The 27,045-nt window shown below is 37.6% G+C and overlaps 1 protein-coding gene across 4 annotated transcripts in view; it reads right to left on the bottom strand.

Annotated features, from left to right (window-relative positions):
- Positions 1-27,045, bottom strand: part of LOC126236930 (obscurin) — a 681,004-nt gene that overhangs the window by 395,163 nt on the left and 258,796 nt on the right. For all 4 annotated transcript variants that reach the window (XM_049946608.1, XM_049946610.1, XM_049946611.1 and 1 more), the window contains 3 exons: positions 9,270-9,896; positions 8,081-9,046; positions 2,701-2,901 (listed from right to left, as the gene is read on the bottom strand). In XM_049946608.1, coding sequence (XP_049802565.1) covers positions 2,701-2,901; positions 8,081-9,046; positions 9,270-9,896 — 1,794 coding nt within the window. The remainder of the gene's footprint in view (positions 1-2,700; positions 2,902-8,080; positions 9,047-9,269; positions 9,897-27,045) is intronic.

The raw sequence follows: 27,045 nt of genomic DNA, 5'->3' as shown, positions 1-27,045 counted from the left end.
TTAATTAAAGTTCTAGTTCTTGTGGAAAAATGTTAAAGCCCAAAGTAAATAAGAAAAAATGTTAAAATAATGCAGATGTGGAAAGTCTGGTAATTGCATCACAAAAAGGAAAAAGTTGATACAAATAGTCACTGTAATTGTGCAAGTCTAAATTGCTGAGCAAATTTTAATGTCAATCTTCAAGGGAAATCATTTTGGTTATAAAACTGCAATTGTATCAAAGTCATAACAAAGAATTAACACTAAGCTCATTGTTAAAAGGCTATATAAGTGGAAGTGGCTGTGACTATGACTCAGTAAACAGTACAGATACATCTCAGTTTTGGCATAGTCATTAGCAATGTCTGCTCAGTCTAAGGAAATGAACAGTTTTGAAATGGAAGAGTGAATGGTGAAGAAATTTTAAATAAATTATGACTTAAAAAAATTGGTTCTGAGAAAAATATTTCCAATGATGTAAGACTGCAGCATATTCCAAGAGAAATCACTCCAATGCTCATGGCAGCAAATGAAAATGAACATGCTAGTAGGACCAACAATCATCGGCACCTCCAAATCAGCAAAATAAGGATTTAAAATATTAATGAATCATTTTCTGCTCCAAAACCTTTTATCTTTTAGAAGAATCACTGTAAAATAATGGGAAGTTTCCATCTTAATTGGTAGTGGAAACATGCTACATCATTTCTCAATATGTTTGCAAAACTCTCTACTGGATGGCAGTTCTGTTGTTTCCCCAGCCAAGGAACTTAGTACTGTGTTTAGTGGTAACAATGTGAAAGCAAAGCATAAAGGGAGGAAATATAACATCTAAATATTCATAATTTATACACCACTGAGAAGTGTGGCTGTGAGTACCATAAGTTAGGATTTCTTCTCATTCCAATTTTGTATGGAACATGAGAATAACAACTGATTATAAAAAAAAAAATCTTGCCTTTGCAGTCACTATGGGAGTGGTATGTGGGAGGCTTAGGCATATTTCTAGATCATTCACTTAAAGCTGCTTCTTGAAACTTTGTAAGTAGCCTTTTATGGTATAAATGGTCTACATCTTGAAGCGTCTGCCAGTTCAGTTTTTTTCAGCATTTCTGTGATACTCTCCGGCGAGTCAAACAAACCTGTGACCATCTGTGGTGCCCTTCTTTGAATACATTCAATATCTTCTATTAGACCAATTCTGAGAGGGTTCTGCACATTTAACCACTACTGACACATGTTTCTGTACATTTAAAATAAATGTCTGCCAAGTCATTAATAAACAACACGGGCAGCAAGGGTCCCAATACACTTCCCTAGGACACAGAAGTCAATGAGTACTGTAGCCACTAGATTGCCCTGATTCATGGCTTTCAGGATGCCAGTGAGAAAAGCATAAGCTGAGTTTTACATGACCATTGTTTTCAGAATCAGTGCCACTTGGCTTGGAAACAAGATTAAAAGTAAAGGAGATCTATGAGACCTAAAATGATGGAGGTTGAGAACATAGAAAACAGTACATATCAGATTGCAAAGTTCTGAAGATCTGGTTCTGGAAAAGAATTGAGCTGAATTTTGCACTGTGTTGCATATTTTACAATAGAACACTCTTCATCAACTGTGTGCGGTGTTTATGGTTTTCATTTTGTATTAAGCCTTGTTCACATGCCACCCTAAACTATTGCCAACTGTAACAGTAAACAGATAGCTTTTTTTTTGGAGCATCACCTGTGACCAGCTTTGCGAAAGAAGCGGCAACACTTTCTGCGCAACCCACCCATCATTTTGCACGACAATGTGTGGGCACAAACAGCGCAAGCTGTGTCTGCTCTGTTCAGCCGATGGGACTGGGAAGAACTGTACCATCCACCATACTCCCCGGACTTAAGTCTTTGTGACTGATTTGATTCTGAAGATGTAGGAAACACTTTGTGGCATTTGCTTCAGAACTGTTCCAGAGATTCAACAGGCAGTAGACCGGTCCATTCGCACCATCAACAGAACAGACTCTGCTAATGATACACTATGCCTTCCATATCACTGGCAATGGGTTCTACACAATGCTGGTGACTACTTTGAGGGACAGTAACAGGTGCAAATGTGTAACTCTTTTGTATCTGTTGTGAATAAATAGTTGCCACTATTGAAGTTCCAATCCTCATATGTTACCATCGTCTTTGTTGATCTGCTTCATCTTCTTATATCTTTTCTGTGTATCTTTATAGATACAGTTATTGGCAGCACATCCTCCTGTCATTTTCTCACACATTCATGGTGCCAACTACTGAACAATAACAATGTTCCAAAACTTCTGAGGTTATTTTTATGTTTATTGGCCAGATACTGGAGGTACTTCATTTAACAACTTAAAAGTAAGTAAATATAGAGAAAATAGTCTGGGCTGAAACTTCACAAACTGGATCAGACTGATAACAATAAAAAGAAGCAGCAAGTTTCATAGCATGTATTCTGGGGATTAGTCTAGAGAAAGTAATCAAGGCAATTTAAATGTAGAAGATATTGGAGAGACATCAAGAAAGGTACAAAATGCAGGAGAAAATTGAATTCGAACAACAAGATGCTTTAATTAATATGTACTTACGTTTTTTGTTATTACAATGAAGTATTTCAAAATAATATTGGTGTAAAATATGTTTCCTTTCAAAATCCATCTATCAAATTTCTTCTAACTTCTTTTTATGAAAAATTACATCAACTTACGTTCTACATTGCAGCCTTCAATAGTTTCAGTGAATACTGGACGACCATCACTGGAAGTCAGAGCAAGTCTGACTACTGTATCACCACCACCAACAGATTGTGTTGTACTTGATGCTACCCTCATGGACTCAGAAGATGATATATTGCTTGACTCCACGTAGATCTCCTCACTGAGATGACTACTTGACACTGAAGAATATTCTGAGGGACAGACACAACATATAACAGCAAAAAGGTAAAGTCTTACCAGAGAGATGCCACCCTTCGTGTTCTTGCCACAATGACTGTGAATAGATCAGCTGTCAGTGTTATTAAAAGTATGTTTAGAGAAGAGCATTATGAAGATGTGATTAATATTTCCATGTTACTGCATGTTTTAGAAAAATAAATAATTAAATTAATTTAAGCAAAGCTCAGTAATATGAGAACTACTCTGGAAATTAGATACTAGATTAACTTCAAATTACAGTACAGTTTATCACATATGGTAATCTGGTACTAGTACTATTGTTTAATGCTATGCTACTGTTTAATGGAAGGAACAGAAACATAAAACTACATTTAGCTATGATTTTCATTTTTTGGAAGTTTAGGGTAGTATGAGAGCTATCTCCTGAATTGTCATTGACAACATTTTATACATCTGCTTATGTTGTGACTGAAAGACTGAGTGTACTAAAACTAAAAATAAAATACTCAGACTTTATTTCAAATAAAATGAAGTAGTCAGAAAAGTGACACTGATATGCGATTTGTCACAGTAGCTTCTTGACAGATTAAAATGGTACACTGGAATGGGGCTCAAATTGAACCCTTGCTTTTTGTGGGCAATGTCCCTACTGACTGAGCTACCATGGGACAGTTTGACGCCCACCTCACCATTTCAATGTGCCTATACTTCCCTTCTACTGTCCAAACTTCAAAGAGATTTTTCTACAAGCCTTGTTTCACTAGCATTTAAGGGGAGCCACTGTTGGAAAGTAGGATGGAGGTACTGGCTAACAGAAATGATGCAGGTTATAAGGCAAGCCTGGGTAATCCATAGGAGGACTGCCCATAAAAGCTGAAGGTTAAAGTTTGAGTTCCAGTCTAGTACGCTGTTTCAACAGTTCAGGAACTTTTCTAACAGCACCCCACTGTAGAATGAATTATTCATCCTGTATGTCTTATGGATTTGCCATTATCTCCGGTGACCTATTTATATTCAACAAACAAAGGAGTGGACAAAGGATTAAATTCAAATCAATGACACTGACAGTCAGACAAGGCAGTTTGCTGTGATGCATGTTTTATTCACCTTTGTCACATCACTCTTTTATTTCAGACAATATTTACCACATTCAATTGCAGACAAAGCTTGATTTCAGTAATCTAACTGTTGTGATTTATTTTCACTGTGTGGTTTGTTTCTCTGTATGGCATGTTTATTGTTCATTACAGACTGTCAGAATAAAACAGTAAAAGTGTGCAAAAAATGATGAACCTAATACAGTCCTGGAAACTGAACTAAATAATGCACTTCAACAGACAGTATGTGAATACGTGGACCACCACAGCCATTGTTGTTATAATCAATCCACAGAACAGACAAAGTTGCACATGAGTGTCAGCTACTTTGTTAATTTGATTCAGATATAGTGCTGACAATATAACATTGCAGTTGGCTGTGAACAAACAAGAACCATGGACAACAGAGGAGCAATAGAGTCAACGGAGGAGCAGATAGGAGCTGTAGGGGAACAAGCCCCACCTCCCTCTCACATGGCTGACAATCTACACTCATGATTTATGCTTTTGCGAAAGCAGAACTGAAACACTGTCATACGCATTGCAGAGCCCTCCTAGTGTTTCGAGACTCCTACTTGAGACTCAATATAGACCAGAATTAGCCTCCTAGAAAAGAATGAGCTATTTGCAACCCAAAGCAAAGTACACAACATGAAGTATTTGGTAACAGCTACCATGCCTTTTCTTGCTTAGGTTGGCAGTGTTGTAAACATGGTAGTTCAGGTGCAACCCATACTGGTATCTTACCTAACCATAGTCCAAAACACCCCTCCCCTAAAACTGCCATGTTAAAGTGTCCATGTTATACACTGCTGTTGTTTGAGATCTCATTTATACATTACTACTGTTTTTACTGCCAGTTTTCCATTTATCAGATGTTTGTAAAATCGTAAAATCTGATAGAGTGTTTTGCATCTGAATCATTAAGCATTAGGAGTTGACAAGTACCACATCAAGACTTTAGTCATAGTTTCTAGTGAATTTGCATGAGCTCAAAAGCTTGGCTGGAAGCCATACCCATCAGATCTATGTCACAATAACAATTTGAGTTCCCAGTATTGCCAACACAAACAGTGACTGAATATGAAACATAGGTTTCTAACATCATTCACTTTGTGAGGAAGGAAAGGTAGAAATATAGAGTTCTGAAACTTATAACATTAATGAAACTTCAGCATGAATGAACTGATCAGATGTAGCACAAACAGTGTAGCAGTTATGTTCCTAGATGACAAAAAACAAGAATCCTGACCAAGATAGTCTTAGAGTGTGCAACAAGGAAATGCATACTCTGCAAATGTGTCTCTATGTATGCATGTAAGTGAATAGTCAGTCACAAAGTGTGTGCCTACTTTTCTCTGTCAGTTTTCTGCTAGAATTAATCAATTTTGTAAATATAAATCAAACAAGAAAAAACTACTTATGTGAGAACTATTACTTATCGCAGCAATCACAATGATATGCATTTGAGGTGACAATTGAAATTTTTTGTTAACACCAGTATTCAATCCTGGATTTCCTGCCTTTTATGAGCAATTGACTTAGCACTGTCCATCCAAGCATGTATCCTGGTCCAACCCAAATCTGCCTCAGCTTCCTTTCCTTTGTCATTTACTATCACTGGAGAAACCCTGTATCTGCATCCCACATACAGAAACATTGCTCATACTAAAAATTTGTGTCTGCTAGTAGGTGTGTTTGGATAGCCTAATGGGAAGGTGACTGCTTACGAAATGCTGAAAATACAGATTTGTGTCTTAATCCTAGCAGGAATTTTCTGCAGTCACTTGTGGTGACTAATTAATCTGTTTTTCATAAAACTAAAGTGTAAATGAAATTAAATAATAGATTAATCACAGATTTAAAGTTATTTAAATTTTCTTTTTATTTAGAGACTCAGACAGACTGTTAATCTCAGTGATTATTATTTATTTAATGATGAAATTAGAAAGTGCTCTTTTACCAGTGTGTTGCACCAAACATAGTGCTAATCCATAAATCATGTTTGTAAGACAAGATGTGAGTAAATTATTAAACAAATAAATTAAACAATGAAGCTGAAGACACTATTTTGATTTTGCTGAAGGATGAAACTGGATACCATATTAAAGCCAAAATTGTAGTCATAGCTACAGGAACATCATTCTCTTCTTAGCTTCCCCCTCCCTCCACCCCAACACTCAAACAGCAACATAACAGTATTATTTATACAACTCTGAAGTAAGTTCAGAGATACAGCTACTCCGAAGATAAAGGGATTTGCATTATAAAAATACCAGAATTTACATAGGAAAAGCTCAGCAATAGTTCAGAACTTAAAAGAATATGTGAATGACAGTAAATATGAAGCACATATTTGGTTCTAATAATACCAGTGAAGACAATAATTGAAAATATTATTGTGTATAGAGATATAGACAGTAAATTCTCAAATTTGACACGAAACTCAGTAAGTCATTGTGCAAGCATTTCAACATGCTTCCATCACATAAATTATTAATTGTGGATCCCAGATAGACACTCAGAAGATACAAATGTGCTGAACTCATTACTATCTGTTAGTGAAATCAGGCTATTCTGGCAATGATTGAAAACTGCCAGTACAGCTTAAGCAATTTCAGAGATGCTAAGTTGCAGATAGACACACAAAAAGAGTCTCACAATTATAGTTTTCGGCCATTAAGGCCTTTGTCAACAATGACACACACACACACACACACACACACACACACACACACACACACAGGGGAGAGATTTGGGGGGCGGAGTATTTTTCTCCTTTTCCAGTACACCCCTCCCCCTCCCTACCTCACCCCTTCCCACTATCTAACCTGCAGCACTTCGCTGTCCACCAGTCCCACTATACTATCCCTCCCCACCCCCACTCATGCCTCTTCCTTAACCCAACCGGTCGCCACTGCCATCACGCACTGGTACTGCTCGCAGTGTGGGTTCAGCTGCCTGTGACTGCAGTTGTGTGAGTTGCGTTTGCTTGTGTGTGTGTGTGTGTGTGTGTGTGTGTGTGTGTGTGTGTGTGTGTGTGTGTGTGTCTATCTATTGTTGACAAAGGCTTTAATGGCCAAAAGCTATAACTGTGAGAGTCTTTTTGTAGTGCATATCTGCGATTCAGTATCTCCGCTATATGGTGAGTAGCAACTTTCCTTCTCATAATATTGTTACATTCCATCCTGGATTTTCCATTATTTGATTAAGTAATTTCAGTTTATATCAATACAGCTAGCACCACTCCAAATTAGACGGCTGAATGCTTCAAGGAATAATGCCACATCAGAAGTGGGAGTGGGCGATGGCACATCCTAAATATATAAAGCAAGGGCACAATTACTGGTGGTATACAGGACGAATTTCACAAACAAATGTGGAAATAACAAAATGCGTATATGTATTCAGATTTGTTTTCATTTATAACAATATATATTAACTTTTTACTTTTTCCTTGCCTTTATTCTGTAGCTTCTTTTAAGGTAGTAATTTTATTGGCTTAAACCAGAATTTATAAAGATGTTTTAAAGCCATTTGTTAAAAGCAGATGTAAAAGTTTTGTTCGTGGAACGTTTAAAAGGCATTTTAACACATTGTAATTATTAAGACAATGTTTGGTTGAAGAAATGACCACTGATTATTTCAAATACACAGATGTGACTTGAACATAATTCAACAAAGAGTGGCACTACACTGTTTGTCATTAAAATGAGACATGATAGCACAACCACAGAATTTTGAAGTTGCAAGAAAAGACAAATTTACAATGACAAATACAACAAATACTCAAAAGACAATAGAAAGAAATACTATTAGTTAGCTATGTATGGAAATGTTTAAGAGGCTCAAGAAGAATAGCTACAAAAGTTAGACTGCTTACAGAGCACACAGCAAAATAAAACTGCAAAATCTTAAACTTCATACTACAGTGTTAATGTAACAGACCTTCAAGGTATTTTTATTCTATCAGTTTAACAGTAGTTCAGATACTAGCAAAATTTCGGAAACAGGTCCTATACAAAAGCTGAATGCTTTATGGAAAAGTTTTTGAAGATAACCTCCATATTTTATGCATAATATATTTCCTTACCATGAACACTTCTTGAAGATGAGGACATACGTTTTGATTCAAAACTCATATATTGATCCATGTCGTCTTCTTTGTTTTCAGAAGCCTCTTTCTTTAATTTTGAAACTTCAGCTGTTTCTAATGTCTTTTCTTCTTGTGAAGCAGGCTTTTTAGTGGCAGATTCTGCAGAGACGGAGTCTTCTATATGTCTGATTTCTGCGGTAATATCAATGGGTTCTTCAGTTTTTTCTGAGGCAGGACTTGTAACACTCGCGTCAAAAGTTGTCCCTGATTTATTTGTAGACTGGGCAATGGAATCTGTTGACTTTCTCTCTGTTCCTGCCTTCTTTTCTTCAGATTTCTCTAATGCAGTCCTTCCTGGTAAAACACTTACAGGAGCTACAGTAGATTGTTCTTCTTCCTTATTTGCAGATTCTGTGACAAGTGTTGTGGGCTTGTCCTCTGTTTCTGCCTTCTTCTGTTCAGACTTCTCTATCACAGATGCTGCTGATGCACTGCCTTTGCTAACTGTATCTGAGATTCCCTCTTTTCTATCTGATTTATTTGTAGACTCGGTTGATTTCCTTTCTGTTTCTGGCTTCTTTTCTTCAGACTTCTCTAATGCAGCCCTTGCTGGTAAAGCACTTACAGGTAATGCAGTAGGTTGTTCTTCTTTCTTATTTGCAGATTCTGTGAGAACAGTAGTGGACTTGTCCTCTGTTTCAGCCTTCTTCTGTTCAGACTTCTCTATTGCAGACCCTGCTGATGTACTGCCTTTGCTGACTGTATCTGAGCTTCCCTCTTTTCTATTTGTGAGTTCTGTATGAGGAGCTGTGGGTTTTTCTTCTGCCTCTACTTTATTTTTCTCGTTCTGTCTGTCCAATAAAGTATTTGCTGATGTTGTTTTATTAGTTTCTACTACCTGTTTCTCTGCCTTTTCTAATTTTTCTGCAGTCTTAAGTATGTTGTGGCTATTAATTCCTTTATCTGTAACAAAATATTCAAAGTTATTTTTTTTCTTTTCTATAATTGGAGAAATTTAATAAAACAATTGATTTAGAACAACAAATATTAGTAGAACAAAATAAAATCAGTTTAATTTTCACTTTCAAATATGAAATTGTTCTAACAAGAAAATAATATTTAGAAGATTTGGAAACTTATTCAAGAGTAAATATGAAATGAACTCTCAATTTTGTAAGTTTCTTACCTTTTGTGGAAACAGAATTGGTAATATTATTTACTTTCTCTGAGCTTTTCACAATATCAATATCAGACTTGAATTCTGTTTTGCAGGTTTCTGTGTTTTCTGGCAACTGTTCCTGGTCTTGTTTGACTTGACTTATGTTATTTGATTTATGAGAATCTGCTACTTTTTCTGTTTCAGATATTTTTTTTATCTCAATTTCATGAAGCAGTTCTGGACCATTAGTCACTGGTTGTGAATCTTTCAATTTTTGTGTCACTTGTGATTCTTGTTTTGTTGGTTCTTCTCTCTCCTTTTTTTCAAAAGACTGGTGTTGCTGGTCTGTTTTGCTCTCCTCCGCTAAAATATTTGTAGTTTTTTGCTTTTTTGGTGGCCCCCTGTTGTCTTGGTCTGCAGAATCTAATGGCTTCTTTACTGTTTCTTTTCCTTTCTTATCTGGTTCACTTTGATTTTCTTGTGGCAACTCTTTTGTGTGTTCCTTTATGATGCCATTCACTACTTTTGATTTTTCTGAAACAAGTTCTGTTACAGATGTCTTTTTAACTGTTTGTTCTTGGCTAGTGGTATCAACTGTATCTTCAGTATGACTCTTTAACTGCAGGTCATCAGCAGCATGCTCAGCAAGAGCAACTGTAAAGTAAAACAACAAAATAAATAAATAAAATTGAGTAAATTACCTGAAAAATAAGGAATAGTCAATATCAACTCATCATAAAAATAAGAACAATGACAATTAGCGTGATGCATGTAATTTAATAATATTTTCATCCATTGTGTACTACATAACACTTTTTATTGTCATTCAAATAAAAGTAAAGTTTACCTTCATGTTTTATAGCAGCATAAGTATCATATAAAATGGAAAACTAGACGGATGAGGAGCATATGTAAGCGCATAAATTTTCTGAATATTAAAACATACAGGAAATGTCAGATGGTTGATAGAAATTTATGTAAGGTTACACAGGCCAATGAAAAAATTATTTTTATTTTTTTTATTTTGGTAGCTGATATTTATAGATTTTTATGAGCTGAATCTAAATCTAGCCTTGGTTTTTTGTATCAGCCACAGTTTTCGAGCAATATGCTTTTTATTATATAGTATAAAAATCCTATGCTATATGGCAAACGGGGAAATTAATGAAAAGCTTCGTTACAACATAAGCATGGTTTGTATTTACAGTAAGCTACTTAAAACAATGATACGTGTTAATAGAGGTTTCACTTGTCAGCTGGAATTGGTTTGTATTTTCTTTCTCTTTTTTTCTTAGTAGCTTCTTGTGTAGCTTTTCCTACGATGAGTTGCTTGCTGAACTTCTCGGTGAAGTGACCAACAGTAGTCCCCCACCATGTTGGTGTTCCCAGTGGCCTTGGTAGTGGTTTTCCATCACTTTAATATCCTGGTGGAAATGCTCTCTTTGCTCCTCACTAACATCTCCCAAATTGTCCGGGAAGTGACTGTTCAAAAAGTGAACTTTCAGGCTAATTACACATCCTAAAGTTTTAAACTCCTTTAACATTGTAGCTATAATAGAAACATATTCTGGGTCTTTTTCATGTCCTAAGAACTTTGTAACGACTTGCTTGAATCATATCCATGCTTCTTTCTCATTTAAGGTCATTGTGGATTCAAAGTTAACATCAAACATCAATTTTCTAATGTCAGGTCTGCCAAGGACACCTTCTTTTAGTTTAGCTTCTGGAAGGTGTGGGAACATGTGGCAGCAATACTTAAAACATGGTCTATCTTTAGGTAAAGCCTTTACAAACTGTTTCATTAGGCCTAACTTTATATGTAGAGGTGGTAGGAATACGTTTTTTGGATCTACAAGGTTTTTCCGTAAAATGTTCTTCTCACCAGGTTTTAAAGACTCTCTCACAGGCCAGTTCTTTCTGCACCAATGTTGATCCATAACCCTACTGTCCCATGCACACAAGAAACATGGAAATTTGGTAAAGCCACCTTGCTGACCAAGGAGCATGCATGTTACTTTTAGATTGCCATGTATCTTCCAACCATGAGCAGAATAGCCTATTTTATTTAGCACTAATTCTAGGTTTTAACAGCTTTCTTTCGTATGCACAGAATGTCCAACAGGTATAGATGCACACATGTTACCATTGTGTAATAAAACAGCCTTTAAACTAGTTTTGGATGAATCAATAAACAGCCTCCAGTCTTCCTTTCTGTATTCAATATCAAGCTCATTCATCAGACCAGGAATGTCTGAGTAGTACACTAAATCATCTTCTTGTTGAAAAAACTTGGAAAATTGCTGCTCTCTCTTTCTATACATGTATATTCTGGTTCCAACTGCCAATAAGTTCTTTTCTTTTAATCTGGAGACAAGCAATACAGCTTTTTGTTTTGTTAAGCCCAGATCCCTAACCAAATCATTAAGCTTGGTCTGGTTCAGGAACTGGCAAATCTACACCATGCCGTACTGGTCGGATGGCAGACGGAAGGTTAGGGTAGCTTATTACCTTCTTGTTTTTCAAATTATGACCAGAAATACCAACACTGCAAAAGTAGTAATCATCGGAATGATTTATTGGGTTCCTCCATATCGTAGGAACAGCAAATCTAAAGGCTTTTTTTCCCTCCTTTTTGAATCATTTTCTCAGATCTTCAACACACACATAACATACCTTATGCAGCACCCAAGATTTATCTTGATGACCAAGTTTAGATCCAAAGTATGATAGATAAACCTTTTTCACAAAGTCTGTAATGTTTCTCTGGTGTTTTTTAATCACAAATTTGCCACAAATATAGCAAATATAGCAACAGAGTTTTTACCACCACGATTAGACATTGTACTGAGCACATGTACAGGAAACAGGAACGTGAGGTTAGATTGACAGTAAACAAAACACCATCTGTTAACACAAAAATAGAATTGACCTTTTTTGCCAGCAAATGTTTTTCAGTAGTGCTACCAGCATCATCTACATTCATCACACCTCCTTTTTAAATTATTTTAACCATATAAAAACTGTTAAATTCTTTAAAAATCACATAATTTAATAAATTTAACTGTAAAATGTGAAGAAATAGTGGGTGATACAGATTTTTAAGTATCATATTTGGATTTCCCACCCTAAAAAACATAAGAATAAGGTACTTCCAGGAAAAAAGTTTTTCCATCATTCGTCTGTGTTATTAAAAGGAAGTCGCAACATGGCAAATACATCAACACTCAAAACTAATAAGAAGAAAGCACAATTAAAATGAAACAAAAGATGTAACATATACTTTATTCTCAGCCTAATTAATTAATGTAGATGGAGACAAGAGCTCAGATTGTGCAGTTGGGGTATTAAATAGATACCAATAAACTGGTCAAGTGTAGATGAACCAAAGCAAATAAGTAATTAATTTTAGCTGCAAATGAGAAAAAAATTGAATATTAAAGCAGGTTATCTGTATCAATATTAATACTAAGTATTTAGTATTGGAGGGAAGCGTGGAGGGTAAAAATCGTAGAGGGAGACCAAGAGATGAATACACTAAACAGATTCAGAAATATGTAAGTTGCAGTAGGTACTGGGAGATGAAGAAGCTTGCACAGGATAGAGTAGCATGGAGAGCTGCATCAAACCAGTCTCAGGACTGAAGACCACAACAACATTTGTATCAAAGTGGTATAGTAATAAATATGAAATACACGAAAAGTATTCACAGTTGTGAATATAAACAACCTTCATCTGTATAATGGAATGATGACTCTGAAAATTTTTGCCGGACTGGGACTCAAACCCAAATTTCCCAATTGTCACCAGTAGTTGCCTCAACTGTAATATCATATTTATATGCTGACATTGGGAAAGCAACTTTCAATTAACATGTCTCCTCTGTATGGGAATGTGCACAATTAATGTAGGATTCAGGTTGTAGACAAATGGATGACAATGTATGAAAGTTTGGGTCTGGCCAAGAAGTATGCTCGTGATAGCCCAAGTTGTTGAGGCAACTCTCGCAACAAATGGGAAATGTGGCTTAGAGTCCTGTCTGGAAGAAATTTTCAATGTCATCATTCCATTATCCAGCTGAAGGTAGTTCATATTTTCAGCTACGAATACATTTTATGTATATCATTATACTAGAGGTTCAAAATACATCTTCAGTTGTAAATTTGTTTTATTATCATACCGGTTTCAGGCTCTCATAAGCTGTTCTGAGCTCAAGCCGGCAGGAGTGGCCGTGCGGTTCTGGGCGCTACAGTCTGGAACCGAGCGACCGCTACGGTTGCAGGTTCGAATCCTGCCTCGGGCATGTCCTTAGGTGTCCTTAGGGTAGTTAGGTTTAATTAGTTCTAAGTTCTAGGCGACTGATGACCTCAGAAGTTGAGTCGCACAGTGCTCAGAGCCATTTGTTCTGAGCTCATAGGTAGCAAACGTGCCTAGTACACAACCACCGCAGCACTTGGGGGCCACAGCACAGTTGTGACACCTGAGGATGGGCTTATGAGAGCCCAAAACCGGTCATGATAATAAAATAAATTTACAACTGAAGTGGTATTTTCAACCTCTAGTATAATGACCAGTTGTGGATGTTCACCCAACAGGGCTGTTTGTATATCATAACAGCTGTAGTTGCCACAGTGCATGTTCCTTTTGACATACATGCACTGCAATATCATAAAAAACCATCTGGTAATATTACTTGCACATGCTGTTTTGATACAGGAATTTGCTTTCCTAGAACAACCCTGTACATTCAATGTGCATCTGAAAGTTCTTGCAACAAGTTAAACTCCATCTTGGACAACCTTTCACGAACTATAAACAGTAGTGAAGTCCATTATGAACACATCACAGGTCATTGTGTATTGTATTTAGAGGTGGCACCACCAACGCTGATGCAATAGACTGTTGTTTACTATTAAATTCAAACAGATTAAAAATATGTGCCTCAGCTGCCTTGCTTATTAAAGGCCTTTATTTCTAATCACTGGTTCCTTCCAGATTGTATTTTCACTGTACAACAGAGTGTGTAGATGTGGAACTTCCTGGCTGATTGAAACTGTGTGCCACACTGGGACTTGAACTGTGGACCTTCGTGTTTAGCAAGCAAGAACTCTACCAACTGAGCTACCCAAATATGACTCATGATTTGTCCTCCCATCTAGTTAAGGCAGTATCTCATCTCTTACCTACCAAAGTTCACAGAAATTCTCCTGCAATATCCTTTCTTCCAGAAAAGCTAGTTACACAGGAAAACTTTGAAATCTGGAAGGTAGGAAATGAAGTACTGAAGGAAGTAAAGCTGTGAGGATGGATCTTGAGTAATGCTCAGGCACCTCAGCTGGTAGAGTACTTGCCCATAATAGACGAAGGTCTTGACCCTGAGTTACAATCCAGCACACAGTTTTAATTTGCCAGGAAATTTCATATCAGTGCATGCTACACTGCAGAATGAAAATTCACTCTGGCTAAGCCACATCTCCATAAGATCATTTCTTCCAAGAGTTGTCTGTCCCCAAAGCTATGCAGGAGAACTTCTGTGAAGTTTTGAAGGTAGGAGATGAGGCACTGGTAGAATTCAAGCTGTGAGTATGGGTCATGAGTCATGTTCAGGTAGCTCAGTTGACCGCTGATAATGCCTGGGTCTAGGATCTTGTGGTCTTTTCTCCTCCCCCCCCCCCCCCTCCCATTCTATTGATGTGATTTCTGGGAGAGTTGATCCACAGCTGACTAGCTGTGAAACGCAAAGGTCCTGTGTTTGAGCTCTGGTCCAGTATGCAGTTTAATCTGTGAGGAAGTTTCACTGGTTCCTTATGTCAAACAGTTTATGATTTTCTACTCTCTACATAATTTTGACCCAGATGTTTTGAAACAAGGTTTATACACAGCCTGACAATAAAAATGTAGCACCCAGAAGCAGAGGAGTAAATGAAATGAATCTTCACAGGTTGAGAGGATATGTGATGTTATTGTATTTATTACTAAATCATGTCAAATTTACAAAGAACTTCGCAGTATGAGCCCGTATATGAATACGACTCTGCATCATCTCTGGTCCAATACAGGTGCAGATTTCATTGGGAAGGGTGTCACAAAGCCATTATATCCTCTCCTGAGGCAAGCTGGCCCATAACTGTTGTGTCAGGTCCTTGACACATGGATACTGGCACTGGCACAGAGTCAACATCAATCTGATCCCATATATGTTTCATTTGCAACTGACCAGAGATTTTGTTGGCCATGGGCTCGCCTCAGCATCAAGCAGACACATGACATGTGTGGACAAGCCATATCTTCTTGAAAAATGGCACCATGATACTATCATGTAAGAAGTAATGTGAGAATGCAAAATGTTTGTGATGCACTGTTGCGCCATCAGAGTTCCCTCAATCACAACCGGATCTGAGCTGAAGACATACCTGATGGTTCTCCAAACCGTAACACCAGGAGTAACACTGCTGTGCCTCTCCAAAACATTGGAAGAATGAGCCCTATCTCCTGGTCACCACCATACTCACTGACAATGATCATCTGTGGTAGTGTATAATGTATAACTATGATGCATCACTGCACACATTGTAACACAATTCATCAGTGGTCAATTCTTTCAGTTCAAGCTGCCATTCCAAATGTAGCCATTTGTACTGTGGTGTTAATGGCAGCCAATGTGTGATATGATAATTCCCTAATCCAATTGCTGCAAGTCTCCAACCTATTGTGCGGGATGACACAGAATAGTGCAGGGAGTCCATAACTTGTCTTGCGATGGCAGGCATAGATGGGAAGGGGTTACAAAGTGCTTGGTGCACAAAATATGGAAATCCTCTCTTGTGGTAAAGCACAGATGACCAGAAGCTTAACAGCAAGTTTGCCTGTCCTCATGTTCCCACATAGTCCAAGATCTGGCTGCTGTCATGTATCAATGCTCCAAAAATCTGGATAGTATATGATTGGAACAACTGGCCAAATGGAGAACATGGAGCCCTCTTTACAAACTGCCAGGTGCTCAGGTACTGTCTCAGATGAGTGAATGACATCTCCATGTCCTTCACAGGTGTCACTTAGCATCTGACACTGTTTATGCCCCTCAAATAATCATACCAGGCCTGGTAACAACACTAAATATGAACAACACTAATGCACTCTAGTGGCCATTCTATATGTCACAAAGAATTGCAGAATTACATACCTGCCAATGATGTATATGTGTATAAAGTTTCACCATACCAAACCTTGTCTTCTGCATGCTTGACTTTTTTTGGTAGGTTGTGTATATGAAAACACATGCATTGTATAATAAGATAAGTGGAAGTATATCACAACTAGCATTTCAAAAGGGGGTGTGTAAATACCTAACTGTTTAAGTATGTCAATAATGTAAAGGTATGGGGAATAAAATATGTTCAGTAACATAGTAGTCTCCATAGAACATTAAATCTGCCATATTCCTTGAACCAGAAATGATTTACTCTATCTGTTCAGTTTGGGTAACCTTAATACTAATAAGATAGCAAACTCTGTAAGCATATCATGAAGGTGAGACCACAGTGTTCAAAATGGCTCTGAGCACTACGGGACTCAACTGCTGAGGTCATTAGTCCCCTAGAACTTAGAACTAGTTAAACCTAACTAACCTAAGGACATCACAAACATCCAAGCCCGAGGCAGGATCCGAACCTGCGACCGTAGCGGTCTCGCGGTTCCAGACTGCAGCGCCTTTAACCGCACGGCCACTTCGGCCAGCCACAGTGTTCCTTCAGAAAGTTCCATCCATAAATACAAAGTGCCACATTCATTGTTTACCAAACAATTGTGTATTTGTTTTGTCATTTTCAGCAACATTTGTTAAACCTTGCTGACAATAGAAAACGATATTGCTCCAGTTTTTTGACTTCTGCATATGTGTAAAGGTCACAGCTCTGTGCCCTCCTCCCATGTTCTGTGAACAGCTTAACATGTGTGATTCTGCCTTACCCACAGTGCTGTAGACATAGAGGATGAGTCAAAAAGGACTTTACAACTTTGGAGTGATATAGAAATTTGCTGAGATAACTTACAGAATTGGTAGATGTGTGATTTTGTAGCAAACAACCTCAAGTTTCTCAAAAAAAATTTCAACTGTCATTTTGGTTCGATGTGACTACCATTTCTGATGCAGCAAACATCCCATTGGTAATCAATTTCTTCCCACACTCATTGCAGCAAATCAGGTGTAACTTGCACAACAGCAGTGTAGATTCAATTTTTCAGTTCAGCTAAATTGTTTGGTTGGGGGAGGAACATACACATGGTCTTTAATTAAACAGTTATTTCAGAGTTCATTTAATGAAACCAAAACACGCATAGAGCACACTCTGCATCAGAGGAAGTAGCCATTTTAACTGTGCACTATGCTGGCACTCCTGGTGATGGAATGGTGTACTGATGCACTGAGAATCAAGCTTGAGGTTGACATCTACTGGGCCGTAAATTATCACTTAATCACAGAAGGTTATTCTAGAAAGGAAAGCAAAGAAGTGCATCCCTTTTATAAACACAACTAAACAGAAACATTAAGAAGTATTTTTCCTTTGTGAATTTAAGAATATCTCTATCCTGACCTAGGTCAGAACATGAACAAAAAAATGGATACCACTGTGATTGAAACCATTGGAAGGCTCACTGCTGAATGTGATTATGATGAGAACACCTGTCATTGTTCCCATCATGCATGTACAGACAATTTTGCTGCTAGTATTAACCCTGTAACTCTCTCGTGAGATTACAGACAATTTGACATTTTGAAAGGTGAACAGTACAAATAGCGACACAAAATACTGTCATATGCATTCAGTCTTCAACACCCATTTCCTGCTGAAACTTTCTTCTGAATTTCCACTTTGAAAATACAATATAAAAAAACATAAATTCTTATCAAATGAGAAAGTCATTGCTACCATGAAGGAATATTTTTTAGGTTCTGACACTGTGCATATTACTTTAAGTTGGAACACAATCACACAATTCACACAGAACTTGATGAAGAGGGCACCTAACAAGAAGTTATATCTTTTAGATGGTTAGATGTCTAATTTTCAATTTTCAAACATATAAAAATACTTACACTGCAGAGAAGCAGACAATTATATCAACAGATTTTTTAAAATATGATAAAATGTACCTCATAGAAAATTATTCTGATATTCGCTCTTTTGTTTCTTTTTATCCTCCAATGATTCGACAGGTGGTAATACATGTTTAATTTCAGTATCTAGTCCATTTCATTATTTTTTTACAGATATTTGCTTATAAATCAATGACATAAATCTAATCCACTGAACTTTCCAGATGAGAAAAACTCTGATTGCGCTGACCAAGTACCAAGACAGAAATCCACAGACACATACAAAAAACTGTAATTTTGCAAAGATGTAGCATTTCTTAATTGGGGACATCCTCAATACATCTTCGTATTTTAAGGAGAAAAAAGCAAACTTGCAAGATATCAACACTGAAACTCAATCTTGTGCCAAAATATGGGCCATAATACTGAAATTTCACTGTTACGGCCATCTGAAAGTAAAGCTTTTAAACCTTCACACACGTTGGATGTTTGTCATTCGCTCTGCCCCACTGTAACTGATTAACGCCTAGTTGTGAAGTAGTTCTCAGTGTAGAGACAACAAGAATCCTCATATTTCCAGGATGTAAATGAGGAGAGAAGAGGATGTGGGAGGTGGACACACCTGCCCAAGGTGTTTTCAAATCTTGTTTGAGAACACATTACTCTACGAATCATAAGTAATATGAGTACATAATATATCAACCTCACGCACATATATGTTCAATATTATTTTAACAATATTCTCGTAGTGATGTCCTACAGCTATATATATATACAATCAAAATTAATAAAATTAAGTAGTTCAAGAATTATTATGAAAAGAAGTTTGTGATTTCCAGTTTACAATTTAATCATGCCAATCACATAAAAGAATAGCATATATCATGCAAATGTACTTCATTTTAATGACATCAGCTTTAAAATTCAAACCAAGTCTTGCACAACAGCAATGTTAATGATCAAACAGTGCTATGCTACTTCTTTAATAACACATTCATTCATTTCATTAATTTACATTGCATTAGTGAATTGCAACATAACAATGTTCAAAGCAAAAATATCTCTAGCATCAACTAAAAGTTAGAAACTGTGGACTTAGACACAATGAACAAAGCACTCACTCCACTGTACAGTACTTTGCACTTGGCCATTAAGTGAATGCAGTGGGGCAGAGTAACTGACAAACCACTTGTGTGTGTGAGAGTTTGAAAGCTGTACTTTTAAAAGATTATAGCTGCAGACTATCAGTATTATGACCAAAATTCTCATGCAGGACCTTTGATGTTGATATCCTGCACATTTTCTTTTTTCTCCTTAAAATATGCAGCCGAGTTGGTGATCATTCCTTCTTAGACAAGACATTATAAGTAGTAAACATTACTTCTAAACCATGTAATAAGTTTCAAATGGAAAATACTATAGATAAATTTCAACAGTGTCTCCCCTTCTTGTCAAAATAGGTGGCTCTCTCTCATCTTGGAGTTTCAGTGGCCTGTGCTTTCTTTTTAACCTCTGCAACCTATCCCTCTCCACTCTGAGGAAGGAACTAACAGTTCTAAGAGCTGGAATAGTTTTGTGCACATTCATATGTGCCTATTGATAGCACTAACATTTCACCTCCTGAAGGTAAGTACTGATCAGTAATTCTATTTCATAACTTTATAATAAACAGCTGATAAGCACACATTACATATTATGTAACAAGCACAAATGACCACACAATAATTTATACATCAAAGCTATAATTACAGAATATGAGGCAATGTACCAGCAAAGAATTTTCAGGCAACAAAATGAAATCTACTTTGTGGCTTGACATCTACATTACAAATCTCTCATGTATGATAGAGATTACATGACTGATAACATTATTTTGTGATGCTGACAATGGATGAGTACGCAGTTTTTATTATTCTGGAATAAGTTTTAGTAATAATGTTACAGCCTTCATCTGTAGACATCACAAAACAACAAACAATAGAAAACACATAAATAAACCAAAAAGTTTCAGTCCCAAGCATTTTTAATAAAAGATTTCTTACAAGTGATAAATCAGAGTAAGTTTTGATTGAAGATACTCAAAAGCCAGCACCAAAAGAGGTGCAGTAGAGGAATTACATGAAAATACACAATTCTTGTCTCAGGGTAACAATACAGATTCATTGTAATTGTAATTTATTAATCCTGTAGATCATACATCATGTGCAGAGAACCACATGACGATATAAGACAAGTTAAAAATGGAGATGAGATGATACATGGCTAAAATGATTATGGCAGCGATCTTATAATGATAGAAGTGTTCATATAATACATGTGTAATGCCAAGATACAGGAAAGTGTGTAGGTGGATATTTTGTGAAAAATTCAGAATTGCCCACTATTTCTAAATAAGTTCACATTATTAAGAGAAAGAAACATAAATAACATGGAAATTCAAAAGTACCATACCCATTACTAAAGTAAAACAGTAAAGGTGACACACTTCTGAATTAAAGTGTTCAGATTTACATACAAAGTACAGAACATGGACAGAACCAATTTTTTGTAAAAAACAGTGAAAGATTTGTTTAGTTAGTCTGTCAGGTTTCATTCAAAGTATGTATCCACAGAAATCAATCCTCCTTTTCCTTATGGTTTCTGAGAGTCTCTCCAACTTTGCATGGATGGCTTTGTTTCTACAGAAAACTTGTTTGCTATTTTGGAATTTGGGACCCCTGATCTTCCTAAAAATTTTCCTCTCCTTGAGTTCCAATTTTTCCATTTGCCCTTTCCTCTCCATGACCAGTGTCTCTTCTGCATACAGTGCTTCCAACTTGAGTTATAATGCCTTATTTTGGTGTTCCAAGAGAGGGCTTTCTTATTGTATGTGTTTTTGGTTTTCTGGAAAGCTTGTTTCATTTTGGTCCTTCTTGCTTCCATTGCTTTCCCTTCAAGGTTGATCCATTCAATCCATTCCCCTAGGCACTTGAAACTCCTGACCACCTCTATGTGTTGAGCTCCTACTTTAACTCTCTTACGAGTGTCTAGTATATTCGTCCTAATCTTGGTTTTTTTGTAAGAAATCTTAAGTCCTATCTCCCCTGCCTGCTCTTGTAACTTGGTAATTTGTTCTTTAGCTTCCTCCCACATTTCCATGAGCAGTGCCAAGTCATCCGCAAATGCTAAACACTTAATCGTGATTCCTTTGTTTTTTGTTCCAAATCTTATTCCTCCTCTCGTTCTTGCATTCCATATACTCACAACTTTTTCGAGTGCACAGTTAAACAGCAGGGGTGAGAGACTTTTATATACAGTTTTTCAGTTATTTTGGAAAAACCAGATAGTAGCAAAATTGGCCTGTAGTTTGATACCTCTGTTTTTATCCCATTTTGAACAGAGGTTTTACTTTTGCCATCTTCAATTTTTCTGAGAACACCCCTTCTGATAGAGAACAGTTACAGATTTCAGCAAGTCACCTGGATATGAGGGGAGCATGTTTCTTCAAGATGTAGACAGGGATATTTTCAGTACCAACAGAGAAATTGGGCTTCAGTTCTTTCATTATAGCAAGTATTTCCTTTTTCATTGATGGAGTGTAGAAAAATAGATTTATTATTTATACAAAGGTGAGTCAAATGATAACCTTAAATTTGTAATAACAAATCGAAATTTCACGCCGTTATCCTGTAAGTTGGTAAGCGTGCTACAAACAGCGTACAGAATGGCCTGTAGGTGGCAGCATGGTGCTGATGCACACATACCATCGCAGTATCAGTATAAAGATGGCTGCCCCACTTGCGACTTGCACCAGGGAAGAACAGCGTTCTGTTATTCAGTTTTTGCATAGTGAAGGTGTGAAACCCATTTAAATTCATTGACGAATGAAGATTCAGTATGGTGATGTATGTTTGTCACAGCAGCAAGTCTACAAATGGAGTAGGAAGTTTGCAAATGATGTGACTTCAGTGAAAGATGCTCCTCATCCAGATCAGGCACAACAAATTGTGACTCCACAGAACACTGCAGCAGTTGAAGCCATAGTGAAGGAAAATCGCCAAGTAACACTGAATGACATTGCAGCACGTTTACAGATTAGTCATTGGTCAGCATACCACATTGTGCGTGATGTGCTCCAGTTTCACAAAGTGTCTGCAAGATGGGTGCCAACTCCAGAAATGAGAGAACGACGTGTTGATGCTTGTAAAGAACTTCGTCGGCACTTTGAATGAGAAGGTGATGGCTTCCTTGCAAGAATCGTTACTGGGGACGAAACCTGGGTTCACTTCCTCCAACCAGAAATGAAGAGAGCGAGCAAGGAATTGCGCCATTCCTCATCACCAGAGCCAAAGAAGTTTCAAACAGAACCATCAGCAGGGAAGGTAATGCTGACTCTCTTTTGGGACGAAAAAGGCGTCATTTTGGACCATTACATGTCTAGAGGGACCACTGTCACCAGTGCATTATACACAGATCTCCTAAAAAATCATCTGTGGCCTGCAATTAAATCAAAGGGACGTGGATTGCTGTCAGCAGGTATCCCTTTGCAACATGACAATGCAAGGCCCCACATTGCCCGTACAACAGTTGCAACAATCATAGACCTGCATTTTGAGTGTCTTCCTCATCCACCATACTCACCAGACCTTGTCCCAAGTGATTTCCATATGTTTGGACCACTCAAAGATGCAATGGGAGGAAAGAAGTTCTGTTCTGATGAAGAGGTACACCAAGTGGTGCAAGAGTGATTGCGCAGCAGACTACCAAAAGAATTTTTTTCTAAAGGAACTTATGCACTTTTTAAGCACTGGAGGACTTGCATTGAGCATGGGGGAGATAATGTTGAAAAGTGGTACAGCTTTGTATCACTCCTGCACAATAAATAATATTTTAAAAAATATTTAAGGTTTTCATTTGACTCACCCTTGTAGCACATCTGGATTGATTTCTGGGAGTACACTGTAATTTTGATTTATAACATGTTCAGCTATCTGTGTAAAGTAGGAATTAAATTTATTTGCCATTTTTGTAGGTTCAGTTATTACGGTTGACTTCACCATTAGGCAGTTAATATTATGGAAATCTGCCCTGCTGCAGTTTTCTTCCATATGGCTTTCATCTTAGTGCTGGAATTTTCTGTGTATGTGTCATTTGCAATTATTTTTGCTTTGTTTGACAACATTTTTAAAAATTTTTTTATATGTTGTGTAATAAGTATCAAATTCAGGTTGTAGTGCTTCGAGAATTTTGGAGTAAATTCTAGAACCACTTGGCTTTCCACCATTTTGAACACCCGATATTTTAGAGGTGAGTGGGAGTAATGAATATGCCCTACTGCACATTGCCTAGTTATATGTGCCAAGCAAGATCGTAAGAGATAGGAAAGAGCCACCGTGGTACAACAACTGAGTTAGAAAACTGCTGCAGAAGCAAAGGGAACTTCACAGCAAACATAAACATAGCCAAAGCCTTGCAGACAAACAAAAATTATGCGAAGCGAAATGTTGTGTGAGGAGGGCTGTGCGAGAGGCGTTCAATGAATTCGAAAGTAGGGTTCTATGTACTGACTTGGTGAAAAGTCCTAAGAAATTTTGGTCTTATGTCAAAGTGGTAGGTGGATCAAAACAAAATGTCCAGACACTCTGTGACCAAAATGGTACTGAAACAGAGGATGACAGACTAAAGGCCGAAATACTAAATGTCTTTTACCAAAGCTGTTTCACAGAGGAAGACTGCACTGTAGTTCCTTCTCTAGATTGTCGCACAGATGACAAAATGGTAGATATCGAAATAGACGACAGAGGGATAGAGAAACAATTAAAATCGCTCAAAAGAGGAAAGGCCGCTGGACCTGATGGGATACCAGTTCGATTTTACACAGAGTACGCAAAGGAACTTGCCCCCCTTCTTGCAGCGGTGTACCGTGGGTCTCTAGATGAGCGTAGCGTTCCAAAGGATTGGAAAAGAGCACAGGTCATCCCCGTTTTCAAGAAGGGACGTCGAACAGATGTGCAGAACTATAGACCTATATCTCTAACGTCGATCAGTTGTAGAATTTTGGAACACGTATTATGTTCGAGTATAATGACTTTTCTGGAGACTAGAAATCTACTCTGTAGGAATCAGCATGGGTTTCGAAAAAGACAGTCGTGTGAAACCCAGCTCACGCTATTCATCCACGAGACTCAGAGGGCCATAGACACCAGTTCACAGGTAGGTGCCGTGTTTCTTGACTTCCGCAAGGCGTTCGATACAGTTCCCCACAGTCGTTTAATGAACAAAGTAAGAGCATATGGACTATCAGACCAATTGTGTGATTGGATTGAGGAGCTCCTAGATAACAGAATGCAGCATGTCATTCTCAATGGAGAGAAGTCTTCCGAAGTAAGAGTGATTTCAGGTGTGCTGCAGGGGAGTGTCATGAGACCGTTGCTATTCACAATATACATAAATGACCTGATGGATGACATTGGAAGTTCACTGAGGCTTTTTGCAGATGATGCTGTGGTGTATCGAGAGGTTGTAACAATGGAAAATTGTACTGAAATGCAGGAGGATCTGCAGCGAATTGACGCATGGTGCAGGGAATGGCAATTGAATCTCAATGTAGACAAGTGTAATGTACTGCGAATACAAAGAAAGATAGATCCCTTATCATTTAGCTACAAAATAGCAGGTCAGCAACTGGAAGCAGTTAATTCCATAAATTATCTGGGAGTACGCATTAGGAGTGATTTAAAATGGAATGATCATATAAAGTTGATCGTCAGTAAAGCAGATGCTAGACTGAGATTCATTGGAAGAATCCTAAGGAAATGCAATCCGAAAACAAAGAAAGTAGGTTACAGTACGCTTGTTCGCCCACTGCTTGAATACTGCTCAGCAGTGTGGGATCCGTACCAGATAGGATTGATAGAAGAGATAGAGAAGATCCAACGGAGAGCAGCGCGCTTCATTACAGGATCATTTAGTAATTGCGAAAGCATTACGGAAATGATAGATAAACTCCAGTGGTAGACTCTGCAGGAGAGACGCTCAGTAGCTCGGTATGGGCTTTTGGTAAAGTTCCGAGAACATACCTTCACCGAAGAGTCAAGCAGTATATTGCTCCCTCCTAAGTATATCTCGTGAAGAGACCATGAGGATAAAATCAGAGAGATTAGAGCCCACACAGAAGCATACCGACAATACTTCTTTCCACGAACAATACGAGACTGGAATAGAAGGGAGAACCAATAGAGGTACTCAGGGTACCCTCCGCCACACACCGTCAGGTGGCTTGTGGAGTATTGATGTAGACGTAGATTTACGAGAAAAAGATGGACCCTGAGGCCGAACGGCAGCAGACAAGTACCTGCTGTATGGTGCACAGATTTTTGTGTATGTGTAGAGAAGAATGAGAAACATTTATGAAGTATTCTGTGCTCTTCAGTGTCTGTGTTGATTGTAAAGACACTAATGAACAACTGAATATAGTTTTCTATGTACATTCATGTATTGGACTCGCTTGAGCCGAAGAATGTTAGAAGGTGATGTGAGCTGTTTGGACAATCTGTGTAGTAATCTTTTTTTGTTTGAGGATACCAGAGTCCTACAAGTCATCCATTTATTTTTTGTTTTCTTGTGTATATTTTCCTCTGTGTTGAAAGGAAGCACAATTCAATACAGTGGAAAAAATTACTGATAAATTTATTATATTTTCCATCTGTGTGTTTGCAGTTATAAATCTCTTTCCAGTTTTCTTTGCTCAAGTGATGCAGAAAGTGATTTATATTTTCATTACTGTATTTTCTACAGGTGGTAGTTAGGTGGTGTTTAAACTGCAGCTCAGTTTTTGTACTCAGAGAGAGTTTTTGAGCTGTGTGATCCCCAAAGCCTGTGTTTAGTGTTTTGATTTTCTAGTTCATTTTTACATTTACAAATATCTGATTAATGGTGGTAGATGAAGTCTTTGTGATATGGGTTGCTGTTTCTACAGTAGATTTCATCTTAAATGTTTGCAAGAGATACAGTAATTCATTCCTTTCTTTGGCGTCCTTTGCAAAGTCAATATTAAAATCACCACAGAGAATAACTCTTTTGTTTATTTGTGTTAGCCTGTTAAGTGAATATTCTAAACTTTTTAGGAAAGTATTTATGTCACCAGCTGGAGCTTGGTATAAACAAATAATATCAGTTTAGTGTCCACTAACTCAACTCCCGCTGGCCGCGGTGGTCTAGCGGTTATCGGCGCTCAGTCCGGAACCGCGCGACTGCTACGGTCGCAGGTTCGAATCCTGCCTCGGGCATGGATGTGTGTGATGTCCTTAGGTTAGTTAGGTTTAAGTAGTTCTAAGTTCTAGGGGACTGATGACCACAGATGTTAAGTCCCATAGTGCTCAGAGCCATTTGAACCATTTTGAACTCAACTCCTGATAGCTCTACATATTTTTTCTTCATTTTTTCAAGAGGAACTATATTATGAAGAAAGGGGCAGAAACACTCTACAACTGTAGTTTTAACTTATGACAGTGAGATAAGGACTTTAAAAACAAGGAACACTCATCACCTGAGGATTGATCAAAACTCAGTAGATATGAGAATCATGAGGATGGGAAAACAAGTAGTGGAACAGAATGGGAACAGACTAAAGAAGAAGGTATAAATATAACTGTAATAAAATGGAATGAAGGTGTCTGGTGCAGTTAGTCTAGTGCATGGATCACACATGGATCATGTTCTTCACTGGAT

The sequence above is a fragment of the Schistocerca nitens genome, chromosome 2, assembly GCF_023898315.1.
Source record: "Schistocerca nitens isolate TAMUIC-IGC-003100 chromosome 2, iqSchNite1.1, whole genome shotgun sequence".
NCBI classification, from domain to species: domain Eukaryota; kingdom Metazoa; phylum Arthropoda; class Insecta; order Orthoptera; family Acrididae; genus Schistocerca; species Schistocerca nitens.
The sequence above is the reverse complement of the archived record's forward strand: the minus strand, read 5'-3'. Positions and strand labels throughout refer to the sequence as shown.